This window comes from Temnothorax curvispinosus, unplaced genomic scaffold (genome assembly GCF_003070985.1).
Source record: "Temnothorax curvispinosus isolate PA1 unplaced genomic scaffold, ASM307098v1 QBEX01008911.1, whole genome shotgun sequence".
Classification (NCBI taxonomy): domain Eukaryota; kingdom Metazoa; phylum Arthropoda; class Insecta; order Hymenoptera; family Formicidae; genus Temnothorax; species Temnothorax curvispinosus.
This window is the reverse complement of record NW_020218691.1, coordinates 36,887-63,472: the sequence shown is the minus strand read 5'-3', so window position 1 is coordinate 63,472 and position 26,586 is coordinate 36,887. Positions and strand designations below refer to the sequence as shown.

Genomic DNA, 26,586 nt, shown 5'->3' with positions numbered 1-26,586 from the left:
TTAACGGAGAAACAGATTTGAACAATTCAAATATTATGCATAAAAATAAAACATTTGCGACAGTTACATTCTTCAAAGAGACGCCAAAAATATCCTATTGTGGTGCACGATATGTAAATTGTTCAAATCCATTCCTATATGCTCAAATTCTTCGTCTTTTCTTCTTCGTCCTCTCCTGTACGCCGTTCTCACGCGATTTTCTCTTCGCGAGCAAAAATAAACGGACGCAGCGGCTTGCGCGGCGTAAGTTAACCGATCCCGTAGCCGAGCCGATCGCACCCTGGGGAGATCTTCGTGGCCGCATCTTCGGGTTCGTTTGAGAATTATTTAATCGTAATTCTCCGACTCCTGTTGCACCAGTTTGAACCGGCGCGGACTCTTCACGTACATGGAACCGTGTTGTCCCTCCAGAGAGAGGCGGCCCTTGCGTTGAAGGTACGTAGTGATGTAGCGTGCGATCAGCTTCTGCGGTCGCATCTGCCATTCTTCCAACACCTCCTTGGGCGCCAGAACCTTTGCAAATCACGAAGATCAGTTAGACGCAAATCTCGATCGATTCAAAAGAGTCGAACGACCAATAATATTGACCAGTCACGTATTGAATTATTATATATACGAGGAGCGTTCAATTATAATGCAACACATTTTTTTTCTTATTTAAGATTTGTTTCATTGCAGTTTTAAATACATCGTATTTTCCCCCAATTTTTTGGCTACAGAAACCGATTTTTCTGGCCTTACGTTACTTAGAGAGCCTGTGACCACTTAGCTGGTCTGCCTTTCAGTCTACTCAGCAATTTTTTACTTTGGCTATGACCTTCTTGTCACTGCCATATCTCTTCCCGCGGATTGTATCTGTCAGAGGACCAAAGAGATGAAAGTGGATCAGAAGGTGCAAGATTCCTCATTCAGAGTGGTACCATAAGGCCATAAAATTGAATGGAGATTATCTTGAAAAATAGGTTTTTATATAGCCAAAGAATTGAGGAAAAAAATATGATGTAATTAAAACTGCAATTAAACAAACCTTGAATGAGAAAAACGTGTTGCATTACTTATTGAACGTCCCTCATACGTAACAGAATTAGCCTGAATAAGTCGGCAAGCTTTACGTAACTGCGAGCTGAAGCTTATGAGATCTTGCTCTTTCATAATTTCATGCATGACGCGCAATATATACCGGCGCATTTGCCTCGTCGCGAAATTATCACAGTTTCGCAAAGTGCATGTATAGATGAGAATACAGATGATACCCGGCGATAAGCCCCGCAACGTTCGTGTGACGCAGAAAGCTCGTGTGCGGCACATATTAGATGAGCGCACCGAGAGTTCGGTATCGAAAATACGTGAGTCACATATATATATATATACCTGGTCGCCTTTGAGTCGGTCCAACAGCGTCACACACACGACGGCGGATTGGATGCCGGCGTGGTGTGTCAGCGCGGCGAAGCAGAGGCTCTCCATCTCGATGTTCACCACGCCGGCCTTCTGCAGCTTGGTGAGGTACTCCATCTTGTCGGCCTCCGTGAACTCGCAGAACGCGCCGTCCAGGCGACCCTGGCCCTCGTAGAAGTCGTTTGAGCACATAGTCTTGCCGATCACGGTGTCGTAGGGATCGTCGCGGTGGGCCAGGGCCTTCAGGTCGCGGGCCAGCTGCCGGTCGAGCTTGGCCGGTCGACGTATCAATTTTCCGAGCACCATCTGCAACGCGTGACACTCTCGTTTAACATTCTTGACATTCTCATTTAAGTTTCTGTTGATGATTTATTTTTTCTATTCAAGCGTACAATATATACTTAACTTAAATGTAAGCATGCTATATATCTTTGAGAAAATGGAATAAAGGGGAAAAATAAATTCATCAATTTAATTATTTATCTTGGAAAATACACCGTTGTATATTCATGTATGAATAATTTTTATAAAAAATTACGAATTAGTCACTTTGACTACTTTGATATTTCTAATGTTAAAATTCTTTTATGATTCTTTTACGACTTACGTTATAAATCATAATTACAAAACAGTTTGCGCGCAGGCAAAATGTAATTAATTAGTTAGAAAAATATAGAAACATAGCAATATAAAGCTTTGCAAAACTTATATCGGGTACGGATTTCATAAAATCACTAACCAATTCCAGATAAGGTTTCATCGTCTCATCGAGGGCTTCCTCCGAGATGATTACCGTGCCACCTTCATGGCCGATACCACCGCAGGTGCCGATCCTGATGAAGATCGGATCCCTTATTTTCGCGTGGTACATCAGCTTGATAACTTCGTGGAGCAGAATGCTAACCGAAGGTATACCCATTCCGTGCTAAACAGATAAATATGGCATTTAAAGTGTGACATTTTCTTTTTAAATAGTCGTGTTGCCTTTTACTAATTTTTCTCTTTTATAGAATTCTCAGTAATATCTATACCGTAAATACAACTAAAATAAGAAGAAACCGTCTCTATTATTTCGGCATGTTTCGTACTAAAACTCCACGACGTCAGATACATTCGCTCGTAAAAACGCCAAGACGTTTCTGCTATAAATAATTGCTTCCAGCAATCAGCATGTCTAACGCAATTGCGTCCTGAACTCCACTCGGCTCGCTCGGCATACCGGGTGCGTAATTCGCGCGAAGCGAGACGATGAAAAACGGTTTGATCGTCCAGGCGTGTAAACCGCGTAAGTAAAGTGCCTATTATAACAACGGAGCAAGGCAGGTGCCGAGCGTGATTAGCGTGGAATGTTAGCGGGTTCTATTGCCTGCCAGGAACGGATTGTGTATCTCGCTACCGTCGGTATCGAATCTAGAGATACTAAAGATATTGGACACTGCGATATTTTTCTTTTTAAGGATGTATGGGTGACATCTCAAAGCCAAAAATCTAAAAATGTCATAGATTGTTCTATTATTACGTCTAAGCATCTGTGTAAAAATTCAGCACAATTCTCTTACTGGTTTAAAAGTTATTGTAATTAAGGATGTATTGGAGGAATTTCAAATATATTCAGAAAGTGCTGTAAATTGTTTCTAAATTAAATTAAAAATACTCTGTAAAATTTTGAAGTTATTTAAGTTTAAAGTTGATAAAATTAACATTATCCCTTATGGAGAATTGACATTTTTGCTGTAAATATAAATAAAATATAAATAAACCATTAAGAGATATTTCTTAAACTTTTTTTATGTGTAAAACATACATCATTGATATTGTATTTTAAGTTTCAAAATTTTTTGCCACAAAAAATTTTTTAATTCTTTAAACAATATTTATTATTTAAATAACAAAAAATTGTACTCAAACTGTTAACGGTAATCCCTTCTAACATATAAAAAATTTTGAGTTGTTTGACATACATGCAAAGTCTTCTTTTATTGAAAGTTCAACTTTTAGCAAGGGCTGTACGACCCATACATCCTTAAAGGTATATCATATTCTCTTGATAGCGATCACTTATTACTGCGATATACGCTCTGCCAAAACGGCATTTATTCTATTCGTCGAATTTTACATTATTATTTAAAATCAATTTTCAATTTTGACATAATAATTTTGACATTTTTACTTTAAACATTTTGTTAAGAAATCACACGAGCAATACTGTCAAAATTATTTTATTATTCTCCTATTTTTTTAAATTCATAAAAATATTAATTTTGTAATTAATAATAATCCAATATTTAAAAGTATCGATGCTATAAAAATTATTTACTAATTATATACTACGATTTCTATTTGAGGCGTGGACTCAAAAGAGACATCAAGCTGGTCGAATTATGCGAAATTAGTCACGGCTTGAATGAAAGGATAACAACTTTCAAGCATCGCGAACACGTTCGTCGGTCATTAACGCCGCGATTAAACAGGTACCTACCACTCAATTATGCAAAGGTAAATTTGCTCGAAACTTAGCCGCAAAGTTTCCAGTATATAATCCATTCCACATTCCAATCACTGCAGTAGCGCAGCACAAAGTGCTTTAAAGAACCAAACTATTTGGCCGTCTACATGACTTCGCTCTTTCCTCGATAATTAAACCGACAAATAAAATTATTGTCGAAGGGAAAGGAACGCGTTTCGCAGGAAACGTTCAATATGTGAAAAACTTACGCTGATAGAGAGGACCGGGCCGACTTTGAACATCGAATAGCGGTAGGAATTTTTAGTGATGTCGAGAAGAGTCGTTCCGGCTGGCAGCTTGTGACCTATCTCCTGCATAATGTAATTAGCGAAATGTTCCATCCTTTTCGGCGTTCCGCCCATGCAGACAAACTGGAACGAGAGAAGAGCGCAATTGTACTCAGAGATTTGATATGAAAAAAATGTGAAGACTCGTAATCCGATTGTTCAAATAATAATTGTTGAAGTAATAATTGGAATAATAAGTGGCTGAAATAATGTGACCGACAAAGAGGGAGCAAGGCGAGTTCATCGTTAGGGTGATGTGACCTGAATCTCGAGACGCCCTGATTCATCTTAAATGTCAAAGATCATCGGTTACGTTAGTAAAAATAAATAAGTGGCGGCCGATGGTGTAATCGCACGACATTGAAGTATATTTCGCGATTTATTGATGTTGCCGGACATCACGAGCACATCGCGTGACATCGCGACTAACTTCGTGTGGTCACGAGTGGTGTGTATTCCAGTTTCTGATCCAGATCGAGCGTCAAGTGCAAGGCGTAAGGATGCATTGACCAATCGATTATTGACAAACGTAATAAATACCCACCGAGATTTTTGTATGAACTCTTTATCGCGGGAAGTCAGAGGCCCAATATTAATAAGTGATGTAACATCTTATACGTCACATTGTTTCGTTGTTTATGTGCGATAAATTTAGCGTAACTGTATATGTCGAAAGGAAGACAGATTAGTTATTCTAATAGCCAAAATTACGCTTGATTGAAAAAGATCTTCGAAAAGTACAAATTAGAGAAAGAGAGAGAGAGATTTCTATTCAAAAATTTGTTTATTGTTTATTTATATATTATCTTTCTAATAATTAAAACAGAGAAACGTAAGAAAAAATACATGTGCAATATACTATATATAGATACTGCAGTAGGTATCTCTCACGTTGATAATTATTATTTATGTAATTATTACGTGACTTACTTACTTTTGATCAAAAAACTGCATTTAATATTTACTATCGCGTATTATATCATTGAAGTGAGATAACGAGAAAGCAGGAATAACGCCAGATGAAAATACGTAGTGTTACGGAGAGAAAAATAACGATAAACTGTGATAACGACATATGCGACGTAATACGCGACATATGCGATATATATGCTTCTGATAATCATTTGTCATACGAGTTCCATAATATTTAATATGAAAATGTATGAACGTTTAATTTAATAGAGCTACATTTGTCAAATTTATGCTAATGATAATAACATATTTGTTATATTAAAATATATTATCTATTACGACATGATTTTGTAATATATTGCAAATTACAGATACCTTGGTAGATAGTTATAACAATAATGTCACGTAAAATATTAATATAATTAAAAGCTATTAAATTAATATAGATAAAAGCTATTAAGTTAATATAGATAAAAGCTATTAAATTATTATAAAAGTGATTAAAGCAAGAATCTTTCCTAAATTAAACTTTAGGCGTGGAAATAGATCAATTTTGTGCATTTTTTACGGATTTTACTTTAATAGATTTTTAATACCGATCTTAGTTACCGAGACACATTGAATGTCGCTAATTTGTAAGTATCAAAAAAATTTTTAAAAACTGCAAAAACGATGGCGTTTAATTAAATTTCCGTTAAGCGGAAGTTGACACAAAATTAAAGAATAAGCCAATAAGGTTTTTTCGAGTATTATCGCTCAAGATTCTTTATGTAAACATACTTCATTCCTTTGTACAAATATAATAGAAATTTATTTGACTTACCTTGATGTCACCGAACATCTCAACCAGATCGTGGGAGCCGCTGCCGAGTGCGAGATGGTACAATATGTCCTGATCCATGAGTTCGATATTGGGGTTTCGTAATCGTACGGAGCCATCGCTGTACCTGTGATAGATGCAAAACGTTTGACTTACATTTTATTGCAGAGCATTTTAAATCCTATTATACGTTTTATCAAAGAACTTGTGCATAGTTATTAATACAATAAAACATTTAATACAATAAAGAAATAAAAAATAACTTCACCGCGAGATGAATTAGGTTGATTCACACTATACGGCACGGACCGTCACGTTCCGGCAACAACACGTACCGGCACCGGCACGACAAATTTTACGTATATTCAGATTGCTTCGGCAATCAACCGTCAGTTTTGTAACACCACAAAATGGATGGATCATCTAGCGATGATGAATTGGCTGCTATATGGCCTTACTTTTAGACGAAGATGAAGGCAAAGTGAAAAAAATGAAGAAAAAGAATAAAAAATGGGTACATCCTATATTAAAACAAAGAAAACTTGAAGGGGAGCATTGGACATTATTTCAAAATTTATTAAAATGTGAAGACAAATTTTATCAATATTTTAGAATGCCGCAATGTAAGTTTTTTGAATTATTAAAATTAATTGAGCCTATGTTACAAAAAGAAAATACGTCGTTTCGTGAGGCAATTTCACCGACAGAAAGTCGCAGAAAGTTGCAGTTTGTTTAAGGTAAACATTTTTTATTAAATTTACATTGTCTATGTATAATCTGTTTGATATTGATGATAAAGGACGTGATACATACGGCCTAATGTGATATAATTCGGCAGAATGTTGACGTTGTATAGGTGCATTAGAAGGTTGCTCTTGCAAAATTTGTTTTATTTCAAGAACAGCGATAATGGAGAATATTTGTGATTTCGCTATATTTTGATAGTAAGGAGAAAAACTGTTTACCGTTGCTGCAATACTTGAAAAAAACGTGTCTATTGCATTAGATTGTTGAGTCGGTGGAGTTATTTGCGCTTTTGCAGTTTTTTTCTCCAACAAATATTTTATCATCACTGCTGATGCCGTTTCTGGTTGTGTTTGACATTTATTTTCTTTATTCTTAGCTTTAGTGATAATTTTTCTGTTAATTTCTTTTTGTTTTCTCTTTTTCTCATTTTCAGCGTGTAACTCCTCATCCACATTATCATCCTTGTCATCGTCTTTATCGTCGTTTTGATCATCTCTTCTATCCTCTCTCTCATTGTTTGTATCATCATATTCGTCTTCATTCGGTTCATCTTCATTATCATCATCACTGACATCTTCTAAATTACTGCATGTGTCTCTTTCTTGCATGAATGGTAGTAAGAACGACATTTCATCTTCAAATTTCCATTTTTTTATTTTTGAAGCGGCCTGTCCACTTTTTGTTTCACGTTTTTTTTTAACGCTTTTTTAAAAGAATCTCGAAGATTTGTCCATGTTTTTTTGCAAGCAGTCGCTGGAAAAAAACGAACAATTTGTTTATATTAATATTTATTGTATATTTTATAATTTTTTATTTATTATCTTATATTTCGTAGGTTCCTAGCTACTGGTGATTCGTATAGAACAATATAGCTATCAGTTATAGACTCGGACATTCAACGGTGCAATCGATTGTTATTCAAGTATGCGAAGTGATAATAGAGAATTTGATGCCACTAACAATGCCAAAGCTTACAGTGGATAAATGAAAAAAAATTGCTGAAAAATTTTGAGATATTTGGAATTTTCCAAATTGTTTAGGCGCTCTTGATGGGAAACACATGTGACCACTCAAGCTCCCGTAAATAGTGGATCTCAGTTTTTTAATTATAAGAAAACGTTTTCCATTGTTCTCTTAGCATTAGTCGATGCACATTACAAGTTAAGTAAGAATAGCGATGGAGGCCTATTTGCCAATTCTAAATTGGGCAAAGCTCTCGAAAAAAATGAATTAAATATCCCGAAAGATAATGCGCTTCCTAATACGCAGAATGTTATGCCTTATGTCATAGTTGGCGATGAGGCATTTCCGTTAAAAAAATATTTATTAAGACCATATCTTGGTTCTCAAATTCAAGGAGATAGATCAAAAAGAATTTTTAACTACCGTCTCTCACGCGCACGAAGAGTGTCGGAAAATGTATTTGAAACATTGAGTAAAAATATTCAGCTTTACAATCGAAGACTGAAGTTAAAACCAGAAAATGCAGATAAAATCATTTTGACTACGTGCATTTTGCACAATTATATCCGAGACTATATTATTGCCATACAACAAGACCATACGCATAGAACTGACACTGGTTTACAAAATTTACCACGACAAGGAGGAAGTGCAGCAAATACTGCATTAACTGTTCGAGATGCATTCAAGGAATTTTTTTATGACAAAACATGGCCGTGTTGAATGGCAAGACACAATAAATTAAAAAATATTTTATAAAAACTATTTTATTAGTACAATAAATTAGTATAATAAATTATATTCATCTTACCTGCCTGGTTCATTTCTTTCACAATTCTTCTCCAAGCATTTTCTTTAAATACATTATCACTATATTTTGAATGGCTCATTACATATAATGGCTCACAAGATTTAACCATTTCAATTAATTTTTCCTGGTCCATCTTGTTAATTGCGTCCGTTCTTCACCGTTATTCAGTTCAGACTGTTCGTCTCGCCACTGACAAGTCCCGACACGTTCTGACACGGACCATCAAAACATTCTTTGCGATAATGTCGGTCAATGTCGGTACGTTCCGTTGACGGAACATGCAGGTCGGTGCCGGTTAGTGTGGACAGTCTCGTTAAAACGCATTGTTTAATGTTTTGTCGTGCCGGTGCCGGTACGTGTCGTTGCCGGAACGTGACGGTCCGTGCCGTATAGTGTGAATCAACTTGATCATGATGTATAGCAACTGCATCAAAATATTTGATTAACATTTCCGTAATATATACGCGCTGCGAATACGACGCATTACCTACATTTACGAAATGACAATTATCCGAGTTTATACAAGCATAATTAGTGCTCAGAATGTTTGAACAATACTGTATAAATCATCATCGTATTTCTGTATAAACATTTAGTGCTTATTGTTAGTATGCAAGCAAGAAAATTTACATTTAGGACACATAACGTTTTAGATTAATCAAAAAATTGGCGTAAACGAGAAATATAACGTATTTGTGTAATATATAGTTCTCCTTTTTTTCATAATATTGTTGAAGATAACGAATAAACTACCGAAAACGGGCCCTTTTCCGAAAAACTCTGCGTTTGCGTAACAACTCTGGATTATCGCGAGGCACGAGCGAGATCCGATTACTTAAATTGCGGTGATGGCCTTTGACATCGCGACGTCACGAATTTGATTCTATCGGCGATCGAAGGGACGAGCAATTGCATCAGCGTCGAAAATTGACTTCGTTAATGTACTCAGCCTAATCAGCGTCACCGCCCGCCGACGGATTTGCGCATCGTAATTAATTCATCTCCGCGCGTTCTACGGCCGAATAATTGTATTTCGCTTCTGACGTCTCGGAGATCAAAATGTTTGCAACGTAATCGTGATATATAGAAAAGAAATCCCTCGCGACGTTCGCAACAGTTCGATATTTATGGGAAAAGATTCAATGAAATGTGACTCAACGCCACTTTGACACGCAAATCTAGGAATAAAAATATGAGGGTTGTGGAATTTAAAAAGAGAGAGAGAGATGTCAGAAGCAATATCTACAAAGATGTCACATTTCAAATCCAGAAATGGGTCAAAATAAAGCTGAGCGGAACAGCAAAGTTGTGGCTGTTTGCTCATTTTAAGGTTCGCTGGATTGTTTGTCTTTCCGACTACCTCGAAAAGTTTTTTGTGGAAGAAAATACTCGTTGCGCGCGTCGATAGTTTCAGGTTCAGGTTCATCCATTGTTCCTGGACGCCGTAATGTAAATGTATACAGCACACCCTTGTTAATCCTTGACAGACCGTTGTCGATATCAGTTTCGATTTACGAACGCGAAATCGCGGCGCGTCTATTAATCCGTTTAGTTGCGATGAACGCTAACGGACAATACTCACAAGTCATATTTATTACACTTTGACATCTATTGCACGTATCTATGTCCGGAGAAACCGTAAAGGAAAACGCCACAATGGAGTTTTCCTCAGAGATTATTCTTTAAATTGGTTTCGATCATACGCCAACTTTTATCACACGGTTACACAAGGCATTTAAATGAGAGCGAATCTTTCTTGTTCATGGATGAACAAAGAAATGTGTCTCGAGGAAGATTCATTTTATTGAGATAAGTTTAATATTCGATGAGGGACAAACATAAACATAGGAAACTTTGTGTTACAGTGCTTAGTCTTCTCGTCAGTACATTCATCTCGTTGTCTGTGTGACGTGTAACACTGTACACGCTGTAACGGTCTCCTGAGAAATTTTGCATGCATAATCAGCGAAGATGCTCGTCAATTTGCATCTAAATGTCTCACTATGTATGTAAAATATTCAGGGGTTACCATTTGCGTTCCTTCAGATATAAATGATATAAATTGATAAATATGAAATAATTATTAAGTAAATTTTTATAGCTCTAATGGAGATTTAAAAAGTTCTCTCGGCCACGTTTTAATATATATTCTCAACGATGTGGCAGTTACCTAATTCTACTAATCCAGCTTCGGATTACGTTTCTGACGACGTAAAGTTCAGCTGAAATTAACTGAGAAATAAGTTTCGATATCTAGATCGAGTTACTTAACAAAGTAAATAAAAGACTCTTAAAACTGATTAAACTTTAAATATTGCAGGTGCATCAAAGCTTCCTTTTCCAATTAATCTTAGATTATGGAATTCAATTAAAAACTTCAAGATACCAAGGTTTGTTTTAATGTCGATAATTAGAATATTATAATGACGAATAAATATGCTTTCTTCCATATCTTCAAATATAAATAATCCGAAATTTCTTCGAATCGTCTTCCCTTTCCGTTATTAGATAAAAAACAGAGAAGAGAAACCCAGTGTAATCTAATATCTGACCGGTCGCATCTTTTTATTTCTTAGACACAGCTGCGACTGGTTCTTTTCTCCACCTTATTGTATTAGCAGATCAAAAGATTTCTTCGAATTCTTTATTTCCTTTATCGATTATCGAAGAAGGGAAATCCAGATAAGCTCCGAAATCCGTCATTCTTTCATTGATAGCTCCAACCGCCGATTGCCTATCTCATTGTCAACTTGATATATTTAAATCCTTGAAAAAATTCTCGTCGTTTTCTGTCATTCAAATAGAAGCAAGAAATTTCTTCGAATCGTCTTCCCTCTATCCGTTATTGAATAAAAAGCGGAGAAGAAAACCAGTTATATAATCTGATATCTGGTCAGTCGAGTCTTTTTAATCGCGGTTACGACTGCAATGGTTCTCCATTTTGTTATGTATATTCAGCAGATGAAGAGATTTCTTCAAATCCTCCATCTTCTTTATTACAATTATCGAGCGAAAATCGAAGAAGATGAACTTACGCAAGTTTCTAATTTGTCTTTTTTTTTATTAATCACAGTTTTAATTATCCGTTGCCTACACTGAAAAAAAAGTAATTAGATCTAAGAAAATATTTTTTCACATAACACCAATATTTACTTAATATAATCACATATTTATTTAGAATTAGATATCTTTACTTAATTTAAGTGTATTATTATCAATTTGATATATATCTTAAAAGAAAATTCTTGACGTTTTCTGCCATCCTGAGATATCTTCGTTCGAGGAACTACCCAAGGTCTCCCGTTTTGCGTTATCTATCTTTTGTACTTCGCGACAGGCTTTCCATTATTCTCTTCACGCGAGCTCGACAGAAACTATCCTCTCACGCTCGAATAATATAGGGAATGTGAAGGTACACAGTCTGTTGTCTATGTCGCGAAGTTGCGTTCGCCATATTTCCGTCATTACCATCAAGCAGGACACAGCCGTGCATCTTCGTTTCAGAATAGCATTATCGTTCAATGTTCTCTTCTTCGCGCATTTCGCAATAACTTCTCATATTGCATATATTAAAGAAGAAAATAGCTGGGTTTTCTCATCTTATGTAGCATATATGATAAATGTTATGAAAACGAATGCGTCTTTTTAGCTTATTAAGTAATTTTTATACGCGCTTATTTTGTTTTTCAAATATTTTTTTGGTTTCTTTTTACTCTTTTCAGAAAATGTTGAGTAAACTATATGCATACTGTTCTCAAATAAATTATGAATCAATGAAAAATATGCAATATGTAATTAATAACAATGACTTTTAATTGGGGTGTAATAAGGTCATCCCAGGTGACTATTTATATAAAAAAAATTAGGCGGTCGTTTTCTGCTTTTTTCTTGCGATGCATTGAATATGAAAATTAATGAATAATGTAACTGTAAATAAACTATTGCTATCGAAGTAATAATCTCATTAACGCATGTAATACACTATTTGCATACGTATAATAGTAATAAATAAATTAAATAATAATTTATTTGTAACGTAAAATATTACGTAAAATATTAATGTTGTTACGATCTATTACGTATTAATATTGAGATGTTCTATTAAAGGATTAATCTGTCATAGACTCTATCCATCATAGGATTAATATGGCACATAAATGATACATAAATGGTACATACATGATACCAGAGAGATGAATGTAGTTAAATGGTACAAGAGAGATTATAACATTTTCAACAAATAATATATATGTACAAAAGATATACATATAGAAATGTACATACATACATGTTAGAGAAATACATTAGCGTTCGCGCGTATAATCCTTTATCGCCAAAACGTGGTGAATTAATGCCTGTCAATATGAAATTCAAAAGCGCAAATATTCCATTTTCTCATGTAAAAAATTTCACATTTGCAATAATAATAAAATCTACAAAAGCTGTGAGAGAGACTTGTTTGAACACAATTTCCAATTTATTTTACGTCACTTTCAAAATATAAGCGGAATTTGTGTTTTGCTCGACATTTACAGTCTATCTTTTTTTCTTAAATAAAATATAGAATTATGACTGAAATGAATGGTGAACTTAGTGGCAAACGAAAAATAAGGTTCACGTATTTTTTCGTCAAGTTACGAGTCGCTTTATGGCATTCTCCAGGAATTCCATATTATATTAGAAGGAAAATCGATTCTTGCGGTCAGTTGAGTTTGTTTGTTGAGATCCGGCCGCCTGTAGGAAGAAAGCACCTCTAACCGAACTGCCGTACTACCTGATCTTCCTGTCGTGTATTCCTGTCTGCCAACTTCACGCAGAGAAAACACAATGATCCAACTCCGTATCGTAAAATGGAGTTTGACTTAATGGAATGAAATGGAAAAAGCGACCTTTCAAACATCAATCTCTCTATTTTCCTATTTTGCGTGATGTATTTTCTATAGATTTTGTATTTCGACAACAAAAAGTAAAATTGCGATACGTCAATAAACGTTCTCGTTTTTATAGATTTTAATTACTCAGTGAAATGACGTAAAGATGAAAGCAACAATCGCACGCACATCTATTGTATAATTTTCAAATTTAATCTTCCGACAATAACGCTACACTATAAAAAAATGTTATAGCACTTTTTAAATTAATTTTTATGTAAAGAATTATTCGCTCTTTTTTCAGATACGTCTTGTATAAAATTTTAGAGTATTTTAGACAATCTGCAATTAAATAATATTATGCAAAAAGAAATTAATCCATCAACTCGAAAAAAATAAATTACATATGTAGTCGGGTTAGTGTAAAATTCTGTATTTTAAATTAAATTTATTCCAAATTAGTATTCGGTGATGTAACTTATTTTTTACTCATTCCAGTTCGCAAAAAATCGGAAAATAGGACGCGAAATAGATCTGCGGCTTCTCTGTCTACCTGATCCTAAACCGATACTCGAAACGAGCCGGATAGGCTCCAGTTTTCATTATCTAATAAAAAAAAAGCGCCCTACCTAACCGGATTGGGCGACTCTTTGGGCTCCTTGACCTTGTCCTTCTCCACCGGTGGCTTCAGCGAGCAAACATGTTCCTCCGACTCGTCCAGAGTCCCGTTCTGGCAGTCACACGTCGGCATCCCGATTCTTTTTCGAAGCACAGGTTTCACCACCTCGAAAATCGGCGAATCGCCACGCGGTTTCCGGTCTTGCAGGGTCTCGCGAAACTGATCGGTCTCGATCTTCGCCCGCGACGTACGCGTCGGAGAATTTAGAGGATCGCTTCGCGGTTCGTTGACGTAGACGGTATAAGATAGCACGACGTAAGTCGCACGTTTCGTGACCGAAACGATGCCGGTCGGCGACGTTCGAGAATAGTTGGCGGCGGTTGCGACGAGGATCTTTATACGTCGCGTGGCTCTGGCAGGCACTGTGCCTCGTTCCCACCACATCGCTGCTAGTCGCAGCTGCCAATCGCCGGACACGTTTTCCTCGGACGCTGACACATGCGTAACCGGTCGCAATAACTGGCCGGTGCAAGTGCAAATCGTGGACCTTTGATTGCAAACGTGCGACTCACGCCGCGCCGTTACCGGTAACAGCGAATACGATGGCATATATGGGGTGTCTGGCGGATCGGGGTGGCTATGATTTACAGGCAGTTTCAAAGACCAAATCGAGGGGACAAGGACGGTTTGCGCGTGGAATTTTTTTCTGCTTTCGAATCTTATCCCAAACGAGCGAATCTGTGGTAAAGGTGAAACATTCTTATCACGCATGATGATAAGAATGTACGCAGAACTTTGTTTCTCGTGCTTCTATCACTGCGAATGTCGAAGTTTCGATTGGACGATATAAAGTATTTTTTGCGCAATACAAAGATACAGCTACATTTTATTTACACTTCAAATTAGATTAGACTTAATTTAAGGCAATATTTTGTCTAGCCATTTCTTCATTTCATGATTGACAATAACTAGTTTTTAATAGTTCGTCTCATTAGCTCTTCACATGAATTTATTAGTTTCTTCCAGCCAATAATAAAACAATACTTTAATATTAACAAACATCAGGTCGAGATTGACATATGTTTATTTCTACCTAGATTAACTTTAATCTCGGTTTAACTTACTTTTTATCTTTTTATCTTTTTTTTTTTATTTTATTTTTTCTAAGAATTAGAATAAGATAAAAATAAATTAAATTGAGATTAAAGTTAATCTGCAGTGATAGAAATGGACAATAGATATTCGATTTGTTGTAACTCGGAGTAATGGGTGGAAAAGTTGTGCCGTCATAATTTCCTCGAGATCTAAATTTATCCCTTCTGCAGAGTGCGCGCGCGTTACCTAAAAATTACTTTATATATTTATATTATATAAACTTCTTGCAAAATAAATTCTCGAAATAACTAAAGCTCAAGATGTTTTGATGTAAATTAATAATCCGTGTCTCCTCACTGAAAAATGGCACGTAAATCAAAACCTCGAGGAGAACAACCTTGAACTCTACACCCTATATAAGCGCCCGTCATTTTAAGTCGATCTCGGGTGGAATTGCGTTCATCGGATTTTTCGCGTTTCACGAGCCACAGAACCGCAAATAACAGGAATGAAATTCACCGTTTCCCTTTCCAGCCAGAAACCGAGAAATTGGAGTTATTCTCGCGCGACTACGAGGGTCGTCGGAGACGTTACGTAACTAAACTCCCCGAGCCACGGATTGCACACATTGCACCTGCCCGCTCCGCAGGAAACATAGTTCGAGGTTCTTTCTTTTATTTCCGTTTGTATGACCCTTTCCTTCGTGGCACGTGGGGGGGCGTGTTTCTCCGCGGGGAATCTCTCACGATGGGTGAGAGTTCTATCCGCAGGGCTTCCCCGAGCAATTCGTTTGTAAATTGTTCCGAAGCTTCCCGCGGGATACCGATAAATAAGTGTCATCTCGACGGGCCGGCTGCACGCTTTCTTAATAAACGCTCTGGCGAACCACTTTAATTTCCACTATACGTTTCGAACCGATAGAGCGCGAAATTTTATATTGCCGAGATAAAATACGCTTCTACTATACTAACAATGAAAAAACTGTTTTTTTTTTTCACTTCGTTAGAGAAACTACCATACTTTTTCTAAATACTAAAATTAAACTGGAATATTATATTAATTTTTGATGATAGATTCTTCGCTAAATTTCGACTTTCTCTTAATATAAAATCAGTGTCCCACCACTCCCACGATGTATCCGAGAGATAGATCTCTCTTGGTTATTTAATTATATTCCCAATAACGGACCACTTTTATTTCTGGCTTTTATTATGTCTGATGTATCGAGTCACAGGACACTTCTTCGTTCTTCATATTCTTGGCATTGATGGTAATAGAATTAACAATGACCTCATGTCGCGATGACGTTCAGACATCTATATCTTCCGTATTTCTTAAGCTTGGTCGCTGTTCATTTTGTCGATCACTATATACCGAAGAAAAACATTGTCATATATTCACAAGTCACAAGTCACTATTCATATTTTATAAGCGAGTCTCTCACTCTAACGAGATGGTCCGGAGCAACAGACAGGAGTGTCGGTCGCCCGACAATCTTTGCACTGCGAGACGGTCGTAGATCGTCGCTACTTTTAGACCGACGATGCCGACCAATGCTTTGCTTGTTGCGTCAAATGCATTTGAATCGTCTTTTGGCAAACGGAAATAGGTGCGCGAACTTAGAAGTATGTATGGTTTAATGAAATATCAATAGCGTATAATGTTGACGATTAACGATTTATAATTAACAATTGAAAAGAAAGGAATTTCTCGAGCGAGCTAAGTCTCCAGAAAAAATATAAATATAACAAAATCAGAATTTTTAACTCATGATTTCAAATTGATATTTTATTTTATTATATAAACATAAGTTTTGTATATATCTTAATAAATAATGATTTCGTTTAATTCTAAATTACTTTAATACAATCTTTCAATCCTGTTTTATATTAAATATATTAAATGCAATAGAAAATATCTTTCATCTTATTATTAAAAATAATCAACTAATAATAAAAATGCATTTGTATAGTGAAATTTACATAGATTTAATGCTTAACTATATCGCTTCTGATTCTTCTGAGAGATCTGTCACACGATATTATACAGAACGCCATTTATTGCACTTTTGATAAAATAGTATACGCCTAATAGATATCCATCTTATGCAATTATTGATTATTTATATAACCAAATATTTTTTTATAGCAGATCATTTATAGGTTCGAATCAATTATAGATTATAATCAGTAGTAATCATTCATCAAGATTAATCCAAGAAATATAGTTAGGTTTAATCATTTTATTAAGAAACGCTGATAATTTCGAAATATTGGAATGTATCGTCAATATTTTAATTTATATAAAAGTTCGGAACCACTCAAATTATTAATAATTATATGTCATTAGCATTTGTTTCTTAAATTCTATGGCTTGTCGAAAAAAAAAACATTTATTCCGCTCCGCCAAATTAATTAATTCAATCAACACGTCCAATAACTTCTAATTTAATTACAAACGCGTGTAAACTTCTTCCCGCTGTGTTGACTGTCCGCCCGCTCCTGTTCTACTTATTTCAAGCTTGCAGTTCTTCCTCGCGATAGAAGGCGGCGCCTCGTACAAGCCAACGATCACATCCCTTGTCGCTCTCTTGCCCAACCTATCAATTTCGCTTCCTATCGCACGCGTGACGCACAATCGCGGACGCTTTTACGGCCTCCATCGATTTTGGATTTAATCGATGGCGTATGAATTGAATAAGCCGTATCGTTCCGCGCCAGGCAATGGCACCTCGGGACTGATAGGAGCTGTCGATATCTCGCCGCGTCAAACTTATTTATTACGTGTATTTATTATGTGTATGCGATCCGCGTTATCAGTCATGTGCGCACGCGAACGCAGCCTCGCATTCGTAAATTCCGGGGCCTAATCGACAATTGGGATTGCATAATGGGTGTCGAACACGAAACGTATAGTGCAATGTGCAAGAACGTGTGTGATCCGCATTATGAATGTCAATATAGCATAATGAGACGTGTCATTAGCTCCTAAACCACTAATGACTAACTGAACAATCATTTACTCACACGGTATCAGGATGCGAAGTACCATCAGCGTGGCAAACGCATACACACCCCACACGTTGAACTTATTGAATAACAATTACGGTAAGAGGTTTAAGGTATAATTTTTCAATTCTCGATTTTTCAATTCTATATTATCAAAATAAAATTATATTGCGCTTAAAATATTAAATATTACTGTCGTAATCATCAAATTATTAAAAATTAATTTAATATGTACATAATAATAATAATTTTAATGTATCTCTTAAAATGCGGTTATTTTTATTAAATATAATAAGATTATGAATTTAATATAAAAATAAATTCTATTTTAAACCCTAAACACAATTTTATTTCCAGAATAAAATACTTATCACCTTAGCTTTTTCGTAATTTTTCTTAAATTTAATATAGTGCCGGGATATATAATTTATATCATGGAAATTATGGAGCTGTAGAATGCAAATAATTTTTTAATATATACAAATAATGAATTTAACCCACATATACTACTATTAATACATATTAATATCTTTATACATATTAATATATCTTTATACCACTTCCATGTAACATTATATTATAATTACATTATTATATTCTGTATTTATTATAATTTATTATCTATTTATGTTTATTATAATCTAAATTTATATAAAAAGCAGCTTTCTCGAGTTTCACTCGCAGTTGAAACAAAAAGATAGAAATGCACATATCAGAGAAGAGATGAGTATACATGAATAGTGTGAGAGTATCCATGAACTGAGTCACCTAACAAGCGAAAATGTGTTTGACTGTTGTACATAGAACATTCGAGCACTCAAATTCTATCGCTTTTAGGTGATCAATGTGTTGGCATTATGCAGGGAACGCGTTATCACGTTGCTCCTGACCTCTGACCTCATTTTCGTACACGAGCTTAAAGTGGCACGGTCATATGCGTTAAAATATAAGATCGCGTATATTTCCTCGAATTAGAAGATATGCAAAATTTCTTGTAATTCCTCGCGGAATGACAGAAAACGCTTTCCCTTCTTTCTCTGCTAACAAGACGAAATCGACAAGGAATCAAAAACGTAGATACTAAAATTCAGTTCAAAATCTAATCAATACTAGAATTATATTTTTTAAATTCCTGCTCGCAAAAATGCAATTAAATGAAAAATGTAAATTAAAACCATCGGGCACGTACTATCTTTGCATTGTAACTTTTTAACGAGCAGCTCTTTAATCATGCAAATAAAAAACAATGTTATAATTTGAGAAAACGTGCATATAAACGATATTACGTTCAAATTCGAACAATAGACTCGCACTTGCTAAAGCCCGTATCAGACTATGTATTGGGATTGAGATTGGATTGAAATTTAATCAATCAGAATAAAGAAAACTGATCTCAAATTTAGTGAATTTCGCTCTGATCGGTCAAATTTCAATCCAATCTCAATTTCAATCCGTAGTCTGATACGGGCTTAACGGATTCATTTTGTATCCCAATATAATATATGATATGCGTTTCCTCTGCATGTCAGTGAAACCAGTTAAAATCTCGCCGGTCTCAATCGGAAAATGTATACGTGTCGATACGTGTCTCCGATCTCTCCGATCTCTCCGATCTCAATCTCAATCGAGTCCATTCTTGTGCTCTACGTAGTGATTCTTACATTTCGATAGAGCACGAAAAAACTTGGGAAGTAAAATAATATGCGCGAGAAAGATTTACTTGCTATTTTATATCAAGGCCATTCTAAATTTGTCCCCGCGCTTGGAAATTACATGATGCATCAAACGAATATCGTTCCTACGTAAATATATGTTTGATTACATAATTAATGTCCGATGAACGAGCTCCTGCTGGCGGTACTGTTGAAAAGCTTCAGAAATTATTGATCCTGTTAACGGCGTAATTAAAGTTCGCCAGTATGAACAGGCTTATTTTACATTACGTAATCTAACACGAACGGCGAGATTAATAATTAACAATTTATCGATTGCCCGAATAACGCAGATTGCGAGTGACACGATTGCAAATATTCTCAGCACGATTTTGCTACATCCGCGAATCCCGTACTTATTAGTACTTTTTTTTATTATGTTAATAACAATTATGGGTAACAATAGCTATTACTAAAAGAAAGATTAATTATTATTAACCCTTAAATGCCCCCTGGGATCCAGCGGACCCCAGACCCTTTACAATGATATATTTTCAAATGTTCTTGCCAAAAATGGAGCTCATGCTCCCATTGATGATAGTTGACGTTTGTACACTTAGTAGTACTCAGTTTACTTAATTTTTTATACTGTTGAAATTGAAATTTTAACAATAAGCATTTTATTCTTTTTTCTAAGCCTTGAACAACATTGAAAAAAATTTTCATAACTAAAGATCAAAAAATCAATGAGTAAGGAGACATTTTTCATGCTGGGGTCTTTTAGACCCCTCATGTCATTTACGAGATTCTTGAGAGGTGTAGCATTTAAGGGTTAAATTGTATAAATTGTTGAATTCCGAGAAATCTCTGTCACTATCCAGATATAGAATAGATCATTATCACTTCCTGTAACTATGGCGACCAAAACGTCCGGATAGGGTATGGTATGCTCAAGGGAGAAAATTATATTTATGTCGGAAAAGGATTACCGCAAAAGGCAGAGCATTTGAGCTAGCAGCGGTCATACACGTGGACCGAGTATACATCGAGCTTCCGGCGATTTTGGTTCACGTTCTACATCGCGTTCTGAATCAAATACGAGTACAATGAAAGCCAACGTTTACAATTACAGGACTTTTAACTTCAAATATAGACATAAATTAAAAAGTATTATAAGGTAAATGTTATACCAATGCCTGGACACGTACCTATATGTCTGGACATTTTTATCATTTTAGTCTTTAAATAAGTTATAACGCGAATTAAAATCAAAGAAATATATACATATTTTTCTTGTATTATATTTTTATCTTTAATTTTAATTTGCGTTATACTTAATTAAAAACTAAAATGATAAAGGTGTCCAGACATAGGTCTTAAATGTCCCGGTATTGGTACATTTATCTTACACTGAAGAAAAAAAATACTTAAATCCAAAAAAATATTTTTTCACATAGTATCAATGGCTTATTTACTTAATATAATCACATATTTATTATAGAATTAGATATCTATAATTAGATAAAAATATCTTGTGGCCACAAGATGCCACAATAGTTATTTGTGTAACAAGTGTCGTAAGATGAAAATTCCCGGGTGCGGAGTTTACGCACGAGCCGAAGGCGAGTGCGGTAACCGCATCCGGGAATTTTCATCTTTACACACGACTTACACTCCTTATTTTATGTTGCAAGTGCCTGGAAAGTGGTCTATCACGCACGCGTAGCGTGCGTAATGAGGCACTTTCCATGCACGTGTTGCATAAAACATTGACTTAAATTAAGTAAAAATATCTAATTCTAAATAAATATGTGATTATATTAAGTAAATAAGCCATTGGTACTATGTGAAAAAATATTTTCTTGGATCTAAGTTTTTTTTTCAGTGTAAACAAGATTATAAAAAATTATGAAGAAATTCTGAATGAAGGTAACATCGCAAAATCTGGATTTTTTGGGGGAAAGATATTGAAATATTGTTCAAATTAGTAATAAAATTATTAAGTAATTTCTGTTGGTAGAATTTACTTTTCTTTTGATTTGAAAAGGAAATTGTTCGTAAGATTAACCAGATATTGTGCGACTCCAATGGATTTCTGACGATGAGACGTGGATAATCTCCTATGCAGGTGAAAAAGCACGAAGGTAAGATATCGTAAAGATTTAAGCCAAATTATAATTAAAAAATATTAAACAAGGAAAAATTACGGAATATTGAATTAACATTAATATCAAAATTAACAAGAAATATATTCTATTGTAAATCATGGGAGTAAACTTCAAAATGTGAGAAAGAAAATATTTCTTCGTTATCAATGCATTTCAAAAGCGTATAATAAAAATAAGAAATAAAACGACAGAACGCCACTTATAATTCCATTTTTATATGATACTTTTTAATTTTTAGAATTCTGAATATTTAATAGTCCAGTCTCTCCCTTTCAAAATTATAACAAAAATAATATATATATCTACACATTAATATAATAAGAAAAATAGAAAATTAATAAAGAGGAAACACATATCTTGTTGCATACTCAAATAACTAATTAAATTAAAAAAAATTAAACCCTGTAGCTCATTGTCGGAAAGCTCATTGTGTAGCGTATAATATTGTGAAATGAATATCGTGTCACAATATAGATACTGTGCATAATCCGCGTAGATAAAAGAAAAAAAGGGGGAGAACACTGCAACAACTTTACACATTCCCCGAGGGAATATTGGAGTGTATGCAAAAAGGTACGACCTAGTTTTACAGAATCTTCGTAAAATATTGTCCATTTTTGTTGAGGATACTCGAGCAATTTCATTTGCATTCAAATAGGTACGCACACATGGCTAAAAGGCTTTTCGTCGTGCGACATCCCGTCACGTTTCTCGCATTCGTGTCCGTCGATGACTCGTACTTGACTATCTGATTCATTATTTATTACTTCAGCTCACTTCGTCCGATTTACCTCGCTATCTATTATATTATTGGACACGGCAAACATGAAAGTAGCGATAAGAAGCACTCTGGAATGGCGAGCATCGAAAAACACCCATGAATAAAACGTGATCATCGTGCCTACACGATGTGAAATTATTGAGTTGCGGGATAGCGCGCAATAATACGCTCCAACTGTTGAAATGGAATCGTGACTTCCGATTCCGTCTTGTACCAATTATTGAGACCGAGTACTTTACTTACTACGATGTTTTGAAAAATACTGCAAGGTAGATATATTACATCTGTCAGAGGATGTTTACTTTCTCCAATAAAGTTTAAAAAAAATAAAAATATATACTTCTTCAAGGATAGAAAAGAGAAGGATTTTTTCAAAATCTTGTTAGCAAGATTTATTACAGATGTGATAAAAAAAGAATTTTAAATGTCTCTCGGCTATACGATATATATGAAAATTTTCACGTTTTATATTTATAAAACGTTTTATATATATATATAATTTACAAATCACTATTTAGAAATATTTTATATATTTATGTGTGTAACGTATTGTATAACTGTTTTATTGTTAGTGTAACTTTATTTGTGATTTACGTGAGAGAAGGTTAAGTGGGTAGTAAAACTAGTAAATAAAAGCGAAGGAAGGTTGTAACTTCAGCCCTTTGGAAAAACGACTTGATACTACTGCGTAAAATAACAATGCTTCGTAACCTATTAGCGTTTACATACCCCGATGCAATTTTATTTCATAAACTGAGGCGAAACTGAAAAAATGAAAAACCCAATTTGTCGTGCAAATAACTTCTGAATTCATCTCTGAAAAAATATACGTATTCATGTTTGCGGTAAAACCGACATCTCTTCGTCAAAGAAAGTTTACGCGCGCGTTTTGTAACTACTTAATATTACTTCCTTTTTGTAGACGTATTTACCGGGTTTCTAGAAGATTTTCCAGACTGGAAAATAATTAAACATTGGAATTTTTGTGAGATCAGTATACACGATACCGTTAGACGTATCGCGATAAGAACAACTCTGGAACGATTCTGAGGTCTGTTGTACCCTAGCACAAGGGTTGACGCGCAAGGGGACGCGACTGGTACGTAGAATATAGAAAGGGGCACGATCTTTTATGTTCTTATTAATAGAGTCGCATCGATCGTCCACTTGGTTACCAACGGAAAGCATGCAAGTCAACGTACACGTATTCATGCGTTTCATTCGGCGTTTCTTTCGCTCATCGTCGTCCGCGGAAGTGTTTCCTGACAACCTTGCTTTTCTCTGAGCAACCCCCCCACTTTTCAAATAACCTAAACTGCGATGCACGATGCGCGACAGAACTTCGTCAATATATGTTTATTGCTTATTTAATTTATTAAAACAAACGTTTTCGTTATGATTAAAAACAAAATAATAATTTAATTGTTATACAAATTTTCATTTAATTTATATAATTTGAATTTTATAAGGAAATTTAATCTAATTGTTTTGGGGGAACTAAGAAGGAAAAAATTACGACACTGTGTTTTTTAGTTAATTTTAAAATTATATTTTAACAACATTTTTATTTCAGTCTGAGCTACAATGAAGCATGATACGAAAAATTAAAAACTTTCACTGAGCATATCTCTAAAAATTGTCCCGAAATCTGCCGTTAAAAAGTAATTTGTCGATATATATAATATAACATATAATTTATATAATTATAAACTGCCGTGTTAATTTTTAGGACACAGCCTTTGTATTGTTGCGGCTGATTTCCTCTTGCATAACTCGATAACTCCGGTTGATTTAGCGGAAAACTTTTCAATGGACACTGCGTATGACACAGTTGCAGTTGCCCTAATTAGACGCGCCTGTGAATGACACCTGCTTTGAAATAGGGAGAGAAAGAGAGAGAAAGATAAACCGCGCACAACTATAAATCGTTTAGCGACATAAAACGTACTTGACTGATTCTGACGAAGGCCGCCGGTCTGATCGTTGAAACTCGATTCCGCGATAAAACGTACGGCATATATGCCGTATATAATAAGGTGTATACGAAAAGAAGAATATTACGTTGCGGTCTACCACAATGTCTCATCCTAATTTCAGTTTTCTAAATTTAGCGACTTATTCATTTTTGCACCGTGAATGTGGTCGACTACTTAGCACGATTGCACTTTGCAGACATAATAAAGTTGATAATCTAAAAACATAATTGTTGTAAAATACTAATTAAAAACGTGGAACCCTTTCTCCATTAAAAATTAGTATTTAAAATAATTGTGTCGCTGGTATTGCAAAAGAATTCGTTAATCTGTGCTATTTTTATCCGTAACTTTTATATCGCAATTATCTTTTTTAGGTCACTTCTTTTGTCTCTTGCGTTTAATCTTTGAATCGCGATCTTTTTTATTTAAACAGTCTGATCAATTTTCTATATTTGAAACACCACTATTCAGATTATTATTTGTAGAAGTTTAAAAGAAACATCAAGGATAAAGCTCTCAATAACAATAAATAAACAAACAAAGGCAAATAAGAGCTAGTTCGCAACGATGATCGGGCGACAGTGTAATAAAACTAAAATTACAATAATAAATAAATTAATATAATACAGTATTACAATAATAAATTAATTAATATAATACAGTAGTATACTGTATTATATTATTTTATTTATTATTGTAATTTTAGTTTTATTACTGTCGCCCGACCATCGTTGCGAACTAGCTCTTATTTGCCTTTGTTTGTTCATTTATTTTTAAAAGAAACCCATAGAATTTGTTTCTACCAGCGTTATCTTATATACGCTTATTTACCTCGAGAAATTTTTTCCATTGAAAACGCGTCCTGTGTAAATACACCCGTTTTTCAGTTTTAATTAATACTGGAGTGACAAAGAGTCTAATATACAAAGCGGAAGAGAGAAAACGTTTAAATCAAGACATATTAATATCTCAGTATTATACCAGAGATATTGCATGGAAGAGATTTTATATTACAGGTAATTATTCATTTTTACAAATATATTAATTTCTTTTTAATATCTTTGGTCTGTCAATTAATCTAAATAAATTATGTACTAAATTCAGGCAAGAGTTTTTATCGTTGTCCAACATTTCTCTCTCTTCTTTTAGTCCGATGAGCATGTATTTTGCACGCTCGCAAAATACACGTCATCCCTCAAAGTATTAAATGTTGCGACACACAACGAGACACATTACGCGACTGCGACTGCGACTGTCACACAAAATCAAATTCCTCAAAAGATGTCCGGCAGGACATTAAAAGCACTATATATTCTTCGAATTTTGCAGAAACGAAGGGAGAATACACGTCTTTTATATATCGAAATAAAATAAGAAAAGACTGTTACACTGCGAGACTTTTATTATACATTGAATAAACGCATCGAAATAAAATGTGACATAAAACACTGCGAATTAGGTGTGTTGTGTGGCATCACGTCAATTATCCTCGAATCCTTAAAACCGTTCGATCAATCTAATACACATAGATTCGCGATTCGCTCCAAGATCCGCTCAGGGTCAGCGCGAATTAACGCGGTGGCGGTTTTCGCTCGAGCGCTCGAGCGAAGGGCGGCCGCGCGATCGACTCGGACGGCCAGCCCAGCCCTTTTTCGCGCGCCCTCGAGGAACGCGTGTGTGCGAGACTACCCTCGGAGTGAGTCATTGAGCCTGAGCGGCGGCAGCGATTTTATCAGATTCTCCTTCTGAAATTCCACTTTTATCGAACACGAACAACTCACTCGTCGAGCTCCTCCTCGTCCAGCAGAAGACTCATCCTCTCCGCTTCGGAGCAGCGCGCGTCGTGCGACGTGTGCGGGATACCGTTATCGGGGAGGGTTGATTCTCTCGTCACACTGCGGCAAGGGTGTAGTCCTCTCGATGATCTTCCGCAGGACTATAGCCGCGGAATCGCGCCGTTACTCCACTGGCG

The 26,586-nt window shown here is 35.3% G+C and overlaps 1 protein-coding gene across 2 annotated transcripts; it reads right to left on the bottom strand.

The window, feature by feature from the left end:
• Positions 1 to 230: 230 nt before the first annotated feature.
• On the bottom strand, positions 231 to 26,586 carry LOC112458435 (uridine phosphorylase 1). 2 transcript variants are annotated; one of them, XM_025022062.1, is made up of 6 exons: positions 26,396 to 26,586; positions 5,927 to 6,050; positions 4,114 to 4,275; positions 2,138 to 2,323; positions 1,372 to 1,704; positions 231 to 513 (listed from the first exon to the last, which is right to left on the bottom strand). In XM_025022062.1, exons 1-6 carry the CDS (start codon positions 26,428 to 26,430, stop codon positions 328 to 330), a joined length of 1,026 nt encoding a protein of 341 aa, XP_024877830.1. In that variant the 5' UTR covers positions 26,431 to 26,586; the 3' UTR covers positions 231 to 327. The 2 variants fall into 2 exon arrangements, with proteins under 2 accessions (XP_024877830.1, XP_024877829.1); XM_025022061.1 differs by lacking the exon at positions 26,396 to 26,586 and adding an exon at positions 13,945 to 15,052.

Excerpts from the sequence above, each read along its gene's own strand:
- LOC112458435 (XM_025022061.1), bottom strand. The coding sequence starts at position 14,705 with ATGCGTGATAAGAATGTTTCACCTTTACCACAGATTCGCTCGTTTGGG. Across the intron at positions 6,051-13,944 it reads GAGTCGCCCAATCCGGTTAG|GTACAGCGATGGCTCCGTAC; the intron begins GTAGGGCGCTTT and ends CATCTATCACAG. Across the intron at positions 2,324-4,113 it reads GCCCGGTCCTCTCTATCAGC|CACGGAATGGGTATACCTTC; the intron begins GTAAGTTTTTCA and ends TTATCTGTTTAG.